Here is a 12,310-nt window from a genome sequence, read left to right as displayed (position 1 = left end):
TGGCTCATTCTGTGTTACGTATAGCAACAAAGGCTTGTAGTTGTTCACCGGCTGCCTTTTTACTCATTTGATAACTACAAATTGCAGACTGCACTGTGGTCTAGGTATCAACTTCAGCTAATTTCCCCTCCAGGAAACCTATTTATAATTGTGTTGAGCTTTGTACCACAGTGGTTTGGTTCCTTCTCTTGCACGTCTTTCCATATATTTATACTCCACTCCAGCCTGCAATAACCCTATGCTGAGTAATACAAAGAGGAAAAAACAAAGGAGAAAGAAAGACAGTATCTGAGAGAAAGTCAGTATTGATGTAATAGATTCTGCTAAGGACATTCTCGTCTTCAGCAGTAATGTTCAGTATATGCAGACCATAATTTTTTATCACGATGAACAATCTTTAAGAAGCTATATATCGTAAATCAAATTCAGCTGGGTGAAATGACACTTTTTTTTTTTCTGACACACTTCCTGAAAAATAGTCTACAAGCAGAAAGTTGTCCGACAAGCACAAGGATAGTACAGAACAGTCAAAACATGCCTTCACCTACAGAGGGTCCGCTTAAAGAACATAAAGGAACTGAGAGTGGCTCCTGTCAACAGAAAGTTTCAGAATGGTATTTGAATCGTAGAATAGCTGAGGTTGGAAGGGGCCTCTAGGGTCACTTAATCCACCCCCCCTGCTCTAAGAAAAGTCAACTAGAACAGGTTGCTCAGCACTTCATTCAGTGGAGTTTTGAATATCTCCAAAGGTGGAAACTTCATAGCCTGTCTGGGAAAATTATTTATTACCCTTCCAGCATTTTTTTTTTTCCTTATATTTTAGTTGAATTTTCTGTACATCAGTTTGACTAGAATAGAACAGTTCCAGTTGGAAGGGACCTACAACAATCATCTAGTCTGACTAGTCTGATCACTTTAGAGCTGACTAGAATTTAAAATATGCTATTAAGGGCAAGGTCCATATGCCTCTTAAACACTGACAGGCTTGGGGCATCAACCACCTCACTAGGAAGCCAGTTCCAGTGTTTGATCACCCTATTGGTAAAAAGTGCTTCCTGATGTCCAGTCTAAACCTCTTCTGATGCAGCTTTGAACCATTCCAATGTGTCCTGTCACTGGGTACTAGAGAGGAGACACCAGCACCTCCCTCTCTGCTTTCCTTCATTGGGAATACGTAGAGAGCAAGGAGGTTGCCTCTCAGCCTCCTTTCCTTCAAACTAGACAAAGTCTGGTATTGCTCAAGTTCATATTTGCATATTATTTTCAATGGAGCTAGGCCTGTTTTTTCTGAAAAATTCTCAACCATGTTTAGATATTCTGTGTACATTAGACAGGAAAACAGTTTGAAATTACTATTTCAAAATTATCATATTTAATTATTTAAATCTGTTTCTTACTGCTTCTGACTTAATTGTTTGATGTTGAATTTTAGCGTTTGAAAACTTTAACACCACGTCAGGTTGATTTGCAACTACAACAGATTTCAGAGCAGTTTGAAAAAAAATCTAAGGCAGCAGAAGATAAAATAGCTCGTAAACATATTGCAGAGCAACAGAAAATTCAGAAGCTCCAAGAGGAACGAAGAGCCCAAGAAATTGAAAAGGTTACTTCTTACATAGTTCTGAAGAAGTATTTTCTTAAGGTCTTGTACATAATGAGTTAAAGCCAGTGTGAATGCTTGGTAATTCTGTGCCACATAGTCATGTTTATACAAAAACAAAGAAAAGGAATAAACATAGCAGTCATTAATGTGTAGATATAAAGCCAATATACTGTTATAAGACCTTTAAAGTATTAATATTTTAAAATCTATTAATGTTATATTAAGAATATTTGCATATTGTCATGCTTGGAAAATATTTATAGATTTTAAGATAAGGTGCAAATTTTACTACTGTATGTGTTTAAGGTGTCCTTGTAAAAGAGGTTTGTGACATTCTTCACTAATGAAGAAAAGATGAAGCATTGATCGAAAGCAGGAAAAAAACACAGGGAAGGGGACCTATAGTGGGCATGGCCTCAGAACATGCAGCTCTGTGTAGCTGTTTGGCAAAGGAAAAAAACAGGAATTAACATCTTAAGATACGGGAACACTCATCCAAAGTACAGCCTAGAGTTTAGATAGAGGAATTGGCCAGCTATCCAAGGGGTGTTGAACCACAGTGAAAATGAAGTTGAATAATTTGAGATGTATTTTATATGGCATAAAGTGAGAGAGTCTGTGGTTATTTAGCTGTTCTATTGCCACTGCATGAACAAGAATGAAAAAAAAAAAAGTCCCTTCATGTATCTGGAAAAGAAAATACAATCAATATCCAAAATATTAAAAACAAAAATCGAAAAGAAAATTAATATCGTATTTCCTATAGTACATACTTATTTTTAAATATATTTGTCATCTTACATATTTATTTTATAACTATACATATTTATTTTTCAACTATCCTAGATTCTTTGTAAAAAACCCTTTTTTCCACTTTCACTGCATGTAACTGAAGTGCACTTCTAAGTAGTGTAATTCAGATGTTTCTTACATCTTGATCATCTGACACTCATTGTTCAGCAGTAATACTACATAATGGTATCCTTAGTTTCTGTACCAGGAAACTGGTATTCTGAGTTTCTATACTGAATTCTGACCTGAAACAGCTTCCACAGTAGAGCTTGAATTTAGTACAAGCCCTTAAATGCCTATTAGGCACTGAGCACAAACTGTTTTTTTTTTTACAGATGGGCTTCTATTGCATCACAGTATTTGCTAATGCACATAAGATGTACCATTTTCATAATGGTAGTTAAAAAAAAAATCTTCATCCTCAAATATTGAGAACATATACTAGCATATTGCTAAATTGTCAAATTATTCAGAATGATACTTGAAAATGCATTTTACAACATCTACTCCTTGATAGAAAAATGGCAATTTAGGAGTACAGTGGCTGAGAATATTATGAGACAACATTTAGCTGTGGACAAAAGATAAAGAATTATTTGCTTTTATGGCATTTTAGTGATCCACTTGGGGGGGGGGGGGGGGGGGGGGAAGTAAATTCAGACATTGCTGAAGCCTGGAGCCTGATAAGCTCTACTACTTTTTTCCTGGAAGACTTTTTTCCTAAGGCTTAATTACATTTACTTCATAGATACATAGGTAATGTATTAGGGCCATAGGGTGTATTTTGTTTCAACTCAAGTATCTGAACATAAGATATTAACTATTCAGCATCGTATAGGAAGAAAGAGACAAAATGAAATAATGGCCAGGATTCAAGAAGCTATTTTACAGACTCCAAAGCCACCACCAAGCCACACCATGAAAGCCATTGAAGCAAAAAAATGCTTGAAGACGAAAAGAGAAGCAGAGGTAACTACCATCTATAGTCTTTTAATGTTAATTATATGAACATGCAAAAGATATGATTTCTAGGAGCATTTAGACTTGAAAGTACTGTACTTGCGCTCTCCAGAAGCAGCTGATATAATGTTAAAAAGGTATAGTAGACTTAACCAGTGAAAATTTGGCTAAATATTAATGTAATTCTGCATTTGTTACTTAGTAAAAATTAGCTTTGATGTAAGCAAAAGTTCATATTGAATAAATACCATAGGTAGATACTAATTTCATTGCTGACAGCTTTTAGTTTACTGAGTAGAATATGTGAAATAAAAGTACTAATGTTTCCTTCTCATTTGTGCATGATGTTTTGCACCATAATGTATGAACTCTTCTGTAACACACACTATAACACTGTCTGCTCTATCAAAAATGTTAGTAACACCTGAAATAGACAGTAGTCATAGGTGAAATCAAGAGATGATGGCAGTGCAGCCATAAAAAAAAAATATCTCTATTATCTAGTGCTGGAGAGTACTTGGGTTGTGATCTTACAGTTAATGGATTGGATTGTCATCAGGAATGCAAATATTAGCAGTTTTTACAGCTGGACAATGGTGACAGATGCATCTAAATGTGCAGTGTACAAAAGCAACATAGTTGCTTTAGGGACTATCAGGGATAAATTCAAGGTACTAAATCTAAAGCAGGTCATAGCCAAAATATCTTGTTTCAAATGCCTGAATGGTGGGAATTATATAAATTACTGGAGTCCTGTGCAAAATCAGAATTATCTTGCAAAATGAACAGCTGCAAAATATTAGGATTTTCTGGGTAGTGGACACGGCTGGGAAAAGGGTAGGCAGGAAGGGAATGAAAGGTAGAAAAGGGAAATAGTCTTGTTTTTTTCTTCATCTAGCTGATGCTAAAAATATTTTCAGTGTAAACATTTCTGTTGTACTAACATGACATAAAAATAATTTATAAATCCTTAGTCTACTGAACCTTTGTGTTTTGTGAAGAAAAAGAAAAAACCCAACCCATTAAATTTTCTGTTGTTTCTTCAGGACACGTACAAGGAGATTAGTAAGTTTGAGAAGTCTATTGCCTACACTCTACGCAGCCAAGTCACTGACAGGTAAGTATTTGAATATTAGATTGTTAAGATTAGACAGGATCCTACCTCAGGTGCCTACTATCTGTGTAGACAGCTATTTGAGGAAAATGTGATATCTTGTTTAGTTTAAACTGTGATTGTCCCACTAGCAATGCATTTACTCCAGCTCCAGCACTGTTACAGTGTTTTCACCTTACTTTTAGTTGTAGTAGGGATGGCTCAAACTTCCTTCTCTCCTTTTTACCATATATATAGCAACACAGGACACAAAGTGCTTCTCTTCTCTGTTCGTTCCAGTCATTGAGTCTGTAAGGTCAGTTAGACTTGCAAAGAGACAAGAACGGTTGTGGATGTACATACACAGTAACACATATGAAAGAAAATAAAAGTAACCTTTCTCCTTAGAGTTATGTGTATCTTGATTTATTTGTGAATAATGTAAGTTAATAGTCATTCTTTTAGTGATATGTTTAAAATATTCAGAAGAGGTGGCACTCCTGCATACTGCTGTGGATACTTCTGTGTGTAAACAAAATGTGATTAATAACTCTGCAAAACTGCACTGAAAGCATATGGACATACTAAAGAGTAACCCGTCTTTCTCTGATATTCTATGAGCCATCCTAATTTCCTGTTTCTGTAGAATTTGACTTCATATTAGCAAATGAACTAATTAACAGTTGGCTCAAGTCAGTGCTGGCTGGAGCCCTCTTCTGGACTTAGTGGTCATTGTGAAGCACAAGAGCACCAAAAGTAACCACAGTGCCCACAAAGCGTGCTGTTGTGCCTTTGTCAGACTTCCACATAATTACACAGTAATCTGAATGAAAACACCTCTAAGAACTGTAATTCCTATAAAGTCAGTGATCTTTTTAATTTTTTCAATCAGTGATATACAAGAATCATTGCAAATACAGAAGTTGCAAGAAACAACTCCAGAAACTACAGAACAGACAGCAACTGAGCTATTAAGTGTTTATTCAGATGATGACTATATCAGGAAAATTAAAAAATGTTTAGAGGAAGGTACGTTTTCTAGAGAACAACGAGAAAAGAGGCGGCGAAAAATGTTAATGGACCAGTTAATAGCACATGAAGCTGCAGAGGTGAGAAAATGTATGCTGAAGTATATAACCCATGCACAATTAGTAACTTCAAGATTTGCTTACAAGTATAGAAGAATGGTATTTTTGGAGTTGAATAAATTTTGAGGCAATAAAGGGAGGTGTATACGCTTAGCTCTGAAAATAACTTCTATGCTATTGTTTTTCCTTGAAAAATATGGAAGGTTGTCCATTCTTTCTCACCATCTTTATGTCATACTTTATCCTTATAAATCATAAAGGATCAAATGAAGGCAGCAGAGCTAAGATTATTATATCAGTTGAAGACCTACCTTTTATTCCTCCCCCACCAAGTTGAACTTCAAATTATCAAAGTGTATAGTGGTTCTGAAGAAGATACTTCTTAAAAAGCAGCAAAAATGGCATTACTTGGTTGGAAACCTGTATTTACAAATATGTCATGTAAAGTTTGATCTGTACTGGATGAATTCTGAAATTTTAGTTCTGGGGAATATGAAGAAGCAAAACACTTATGTTGCAGATCAGATCTTTGATTTTTGATGCGTTATGGAATGAAAGATATCTCTCTGGATAGATACCTGCCTGCGTTGTGTCTAAAATGGATGTTATAGGTTATTTCATTTGAATACCATCCCATAAAGTCAGATTCCTCGTCAGATGCTCATTCAAAACGCAGCTCTTAGACTACTGACTTCACAGACCTTCTTTCTCATAATGATCATATCGAAACAGAACTGTGTAGCTTACTTGGTTCTGTGATTTCTAGTCATCTTTTATCTTAGTATTGCACTGTGGGTCCTTAGCTTAGGTCATATATGTTGAACCTAGTATATATCTCCACTGTTGTTGCATAGTAATAGCATCAGATGTGTGGCGTATCTGAAAAGTATGGAATTACACATATCTATATATATAAAGCATTAGCATCTAATGTCTACAGATGTTTTGGTGGTGCTAAGAAAAATTTAAGTTTGTTGGGGTAGGCATCTTCTCGATATTTATCCTGGACCTATATTCTATGAAAAACATCTATAGTGGCTTAAACCAAGAGTCCATCTATTCATCTTTCCTGTCTCTGAGCTCTCATTCAAAGAGGTTCTATGTCATGTTCTGGTTGATATGCATATAGGCCATGAAGAAGTTTTGCAACTCAGTTGTCTGAAATGACTATAGTCCCAAAACTTGCTCTTTGCCTGCTATCAGCTGTTGCAGCCCCAGTACAACGCCAGCAGTCTGGACTAGTGGTTTTGATTGTCATGGCTATCAGCTGATGGCCGTGTGGCCAGCAGCAATCACTGGGGCATTTGGTAGATGATAGAGCAGCTTTAAGCTGTTGAGGTCAGACAGCTGTTTCACCTGTGGTTGCAGTACAAGCCTTGTCAGTTTGAATGGAGGAACTGTTGCAATGTGCTGCCAGGGTCGCTCTGGTAAGGCTCCAAAGCAAGTACAAAATAACTTTTTCTTCCTAACTTCCCAGGAAGGAAAATCAGCGTTGATACAGGAACAATAGAGGTCACAGATTGCAGGAATTAAATGGAAAGACAAGTGAGCAGTTGACTGGAACTGTAGTATGACCAGATTATTTAGTGGTAATTTGGTTCTAAATTAGCAGAGGAACAGGTGTCTGTTTGGAACTCCGAGATTTCAGAAATTAGATGTTGCTTGACTTAGGAAAAGTGCGAAGCAAACAGATATTTTCTTTAATAAATAAATAAATACATAAATATACAAAATAGTAAAAATTACTTTCTCCCTTCATTGGACATCAAACCAGAAAACGTTTTCAGACTGAAATGTAGCTTTCTTCAAGACATCAGGGTCAGATTGTTATCTATACTGCATAAAACATGCACAAGATCATTTAGAGTCAAACAAATTTTGTCCCTTTAGAGTGCTATAATGTGTTTCATGTTCATACATGTAAATCTCTACTAAAAGTAGAGATCTGGCACACTACAAGTTGGAGCCTCGGAGAAAAAATACTTTACAATTACATGACACTCCTCTATGTGGAGCACAGGGGAATGCCAGTTAGATTTTCTTAGGCAAGAGTTGAAAGTGTTTGACAGTAACATGACTTCATCCCAATTGAATCTTAGATCTCCACCATTTCAACAAATGATTTGTTCTAAGTACTCATTATATTTAATACTCTCAGATTTTACCTCTCTGAATTTAAAAGTTGTCAGGAAGAAGTTATTGTCAGCAATAAATTGTGAAGATGAAAATGGGAAGGGAATTTTCACTAGTTTATTGCTTGTCAATCAAATAGATTTATGTATGCTAAATTGTAAGTTTTGGTCCTAAATTTTATGACTACACAACAGGAGAAAATTGTTTCATTTGAATGTAAATTAAACAAGGAAATAGATAGAAAAACATGATGTAGTAATTATGTATGAACAACAAGAAACGTAAATTATGTTTGCATTAATGTTTGGCCACTGGATGACACTGTTGTCTTGAGTAGGTAAACTAAAAAAAAAAAAGTGTGTATCATGTTTCTCAGTAGTAATTTTTCAAATGATTATGAATATGTCACATTTACAGTATTTATGATTTCTTCAGGTACTTCACAGTCCACTGTAAAAAAATTGATACTTACATGTTAGGTCAAAATGTTAGGTCAAAAAATTGTACTACAATTTTTATTTTGTGTCCTAGTATGTCCAGGAGTTTCAAAACTTTTCAACCTTAGGTTCTAATACTTTGTCAATTACTGTTTGTATGAAACAGTATGTATGCTTCAATAAGCACCCTTTTTGAAACTGTGAGTTTGGTATTCTGGATCCTAATTTGTCCATAGTGTAGTTCTGAGTTAATTGACGTTTCATATGTTCTTGTTCATCAGAAATTTCTGGCTACCTCTTTTTAGGCCTACTCAGAATGTCAAAATGTTTGATCATGTAGAATACTGATGTTCTCCACTGTTCAGTTAACAAAGAAAAGGTCTGGTTTGGCGGCTCTGAAGTGTTCTAAAGGAACTATTTCCTTTGTAAAGAGCACATTCTACTAGAGGAGGTGCTTTGATTTCTTATTAAACCAAATGTTTGCACCATACAATTGATTGAGTATGACCACTCTGTTAGGGTGAGTGCCCCAATCCCTTGTGAATTAGAATTTAAAGATTCATTTTTCCTCGGGTGGAGTACTTATTGCAATACCAATCCATGGCTGAGGATATGCAGTTGCAACTAAAGAAAACAATGAAGGTAATGGGAAGCAAAGTCTGTACATTCTCTTCTCTTCTTTGAAATCTTAATGAAATACTAAGCCCAAAGAAACAGTAGATAAAATTGAGGCAGGAAAGGGCATCATGTCTACTTTTACTGCCTTGACTTCGTGAATGTAAGAGACAAATTGAACAGATTAACTCTTCAGTAGGCAGTGCTACTGGAAAATTTTATCACATGACCTATATCAAATGACGCATAGGGTGAATATGAAAATATAAAATACATATAAAGTTCTTACTATTACATTGTTTTCTGTTTCAGTTGCATGCATGATGATAGTCCTATGTATAGAAAAACTGTGTACAAACACTACAAATAGAGTACAAAGCAAAAAACTTCCAAAATGGTTATCACAAAATGGGATCTAATTCACAAAATTCACTGCATGCAGGTGAAGCATTATGGGACTGCATCTTTGCCGTTAGAAATATCATGCAGTGTCCTGAGATTTAGTGCTATGAAAGAGGAGTGCAAAGCTTAGTCTTTTCAAGTCACCAGTATTTAATTCAAGTGTAGTTTATTCCCAGCAATTATAAAGGGAAAAGAGCTTAAAAATATGGAAAGAGTTTTGTTTGGAAAATATTGGCTTCTCCCTAACACCAACATTAAAGATCTAAATGAATTAGTAAGTTGTAGTTCTTATTATTGCAATTAAAATAGTAATGTTTCGCAGCTTAGTGTTAGAAATCTATTGCAGATGTGCTGGTTGCATTGTGTAGCACAGATCTAGACCTCTTCGTAGAGCTCTTTCATGAATAGTATAATAATATGTCATTTAGTTTGATTTTTCATTTACAGGTGATTTTATGTAATGTGTTCTGCCCTCTCTGTCACAGACAGCTGATGGAATATAAACCAGATTAAAAGAAAACAGAAGTGATACTTTACTTTGGTTTGGCTTTCATACTATTACTTACTGGCTTTACCTGTTCCTCTGTTCTTAGAAAAATGAGTTTGAAATCCTCAGATCAGTTTCTTATTTATGTTTTTAAATTTGAACAGATTTCATAGCATTTTTGCTACATCTGAAATAAATGTCCTGTAAATCAGAAATTTCCTCTAAAATTCTGCTGTAGGAGTGATATTTGGCAATGGAGCTTGAAAGGCAAGCTTAGAACTCAGAAGTAGTACTGGACTGTGAAAGTAATGAGGCAAAACTTTAGGTTAGGTGAAGCATTAGATACCAAGACCAGTCTAAAGAAGTGTAGTAGTGAGAAGATACTATTATGTTTTGACAAGTACTGTGAGAAGTCACAGTCCGCAGCCTTCGAAGTGTCTGTGCATACTGACTATGCTTCAAGCAATGGTTCAAATGATTTTATTATAGTACCAAATAGAGGATTCTATTCATGTCCCAGTGAGACCACTGAAACTGTTACCTGGAAGTCTTGTGTTTTCCTCTGCTCTGAATGCTTCCTCATATTCCCACTGTTCTGAATGGAGGAAAATGGAGGACATAATTACCCAAATCCCAAGAAAGAAGGGAAAATTTCATAGAATAGACTGATCAAGGATCCAGCAGAGTACAGCAGGGACTGGCAGACAGCAGGGATAAGTTAATTGATTTGAGGAAAGGGTGTTTCTTTGCATACTGAAGCAAATATGAATAAATGTATTTTTACTATCTCAGTTAAGGCATATATAGAATTCACTTCTATAGTTCTACAATTCTTATGTAGTTTACAAATATAACACTTAGATTTGTTGTTTTGGATTTATGTATCATATGAGCAGGTAAATGCTGTTATATTACTCCATATTCTCATATGAGACACTGTTGAGTTGTCTAGGAAATAGTTTATAAGCTCTGCTTAATGCTATAATTTTTTATATTATAGAAGTCTTACCGGGAGGAGCAACTAATTTACAGATTATTGAGACAAACTCAGCAGGAGCGGAGGATTGCTGTTCAACTCATGCATGTTCGACATGAAAAAGAGGTGTTAAGGCAAAACAGAATTTTCAGGGAAAAACAATATAAAGAAAGACGACTGAAAGAATTCCAGGAAGCTCTTGACAGAGAAGAGGTAAAAGATTATTTGCTCCCTGAATTGCTGCAGGGCTGTTACGGTACTTTCCTTTTATAAAATGGAATTTGTATTGTCAACTGTTAGAATTTAGGACTTTTTGATTTAAGGAATATATTTTTTTAGATAGGTTCAAAGTTGCAGCTAAGTTAATAAGGGATAAAGCTGAGCAACTTAAAGTCTAATTTTAATCTTTTCTTCCAAACTAATTTTAACTTTGTAGGAAAACATCTCTGTATGCTGAGTTTTAAAGGTAAAGTCTTGCAGAAGCAAAATGACAAGACAACAACATAAGATCTTGTTTAAGGAATCATGTTTTTCATTTCCTTTAGATGTAATCTGTTAACATCCGTTTTTGAGAAATGCTGGAGGACTTTCACTCATGATTGTTATTTCTACCTTGGAAAATTTGTTTGGAGTTGATAAATAAATTAAAAGGACTCATAAACCTGTGGCAAACTGCAAAGTGCTACACTGATAGTAGGCCATAATGTGATGGTAGAAATCACCAGGTTTGTTCCTGCAGGTTTGTTTTGCAGGTTTGTTCCTGCAAAAAACGATTAGCAGCTCCAAATCCTCCAACACAGCTGGAGTCCCTAAAGCAGCTACAACTGTTGGTTACAATATCTTTTTTAAATATGCTTTTGGCAAAAAGGAACACACTGTCACAAGAACTACTAATTCTCTACCAATACCAGAAATCTTTCTCAAAGATTGATTGGCATCAATAATATCAAATTATTTGCAGATCAGAATCTTTTAAGCTAAATTACTTGTCATGTGTTCTCAATGAGTATTCCACTGTGGGTTTCAGTGGAACTAAAAAGTGGTTTGCCAGTGCCTCTGCATAGTTATTTCTTATTTCTTAGGAAGAATAGACAGCATCATTTAATTTTTCCCTGCCCCCTAAGCACTAATTACATTCTTAATCTGTTCATCATGAAAGAAGTAATATATTATTTAGAAAGAAAAACCCTGCAATTTATAGAATGAATAAAAATTTCTAGATTTTTCTATGTGTTAATCTGCTTACTCGCTATCCACCTCTGGTGAGAATCTAGCTGGTTTTGTTTCTTGATTTAAATGAGAAAGTTAACTTTTGTTTCCAGGACTGTGCAGTTCTGCACTTTCATTTTCTTTGTAGTCTCAAATTTACTCTTTGAAAAAAAAATTCTAGGCTCTTGCAAAACAAGAAAAAATTGATTATGAAGAACAAATTATCAAAGAAAGAGAACATCATGAGAAAATTGCTGCTGAAAGAGCTCAGGCACATTATAAAAAACATTATTCTGTATGTTGGGAAGTGGTCAACCAAATCATTGATTTGTCAACACAAGCAGGAGACTATCGTCTGCTGACAAACAAGTGAGTATAGTAGTGAGTAGTGAGACAAAAATAACAGCATAGTTGTCAGACTTCAGAGTTCTACATGCTATGATTCTCTCTTCTGACATGTCCTAATAGCACAGAGTTTCTGAGAAGGTCCTAAAAAGGCAGGTAATGTCCAAAGG

General features: G+C 35.2%; 1 protein-coding gene across 8 annotated transcripts in view; it reads left to right on the top strand.

Moving 5' to 3' along the window:
- The window catches only part of SPEF2 (sperm flagellar 2), a 78,001-nt gene that overhangs the window by 4,178 nt on the left and 61,513 nt on the right, over nt 1-12,310 (top strand). For 7 of the 8 annotated variants that reach the window (XM_030470403.1, XM_030470402.1, XM_030470401.1 and 4 more), the window contains exons 4-9: nt 1,433-1,603; nt 3,224-3,364; nt 4,402-4,472; nt 5,341-5,557; nt 10,611-10,799; nt 11,977-12,164. In XM_030470403.1, coding sequence (XP_030326263.1) covers nt 1,433-1,603; nt 3,224-3,364; nt 4,402-4,472; nt 5,341-5,557; nt 10,611-10,799; nt 11,977-12,164 — 977 coding nt within the window. The remainder of the gene's footprint in view (nt 1-1,432; nt 1,604-3,223; nt 3,365-4,401; nt 4,473-5,340; nt 5,558-10,610; nt 10,800-11,976; nt 12,165-12,310) is intronic. The other variant, XM_030470404.1, reaches the window with a different exon arrangement.

The sequence above is a fragment of the Strigops habroptila genome, chromosome Z, assembly GCF_004027225.2.
Source record: "Strigops habroptila isolate Jane chromosome Z, bStrHab1.2.pri, whole genome shotgun sequence".
Lineage (NCBI taxonomy): Eukaryota > Metazoa > Chordata > Aves > Psittaciformes > Psittacidae > Strigops > Strigops habroptila.
Note: the sequence above shows the minus strand (reverse complement) of the source record. Positions and strands in the feature narration are given on the sequence as shown.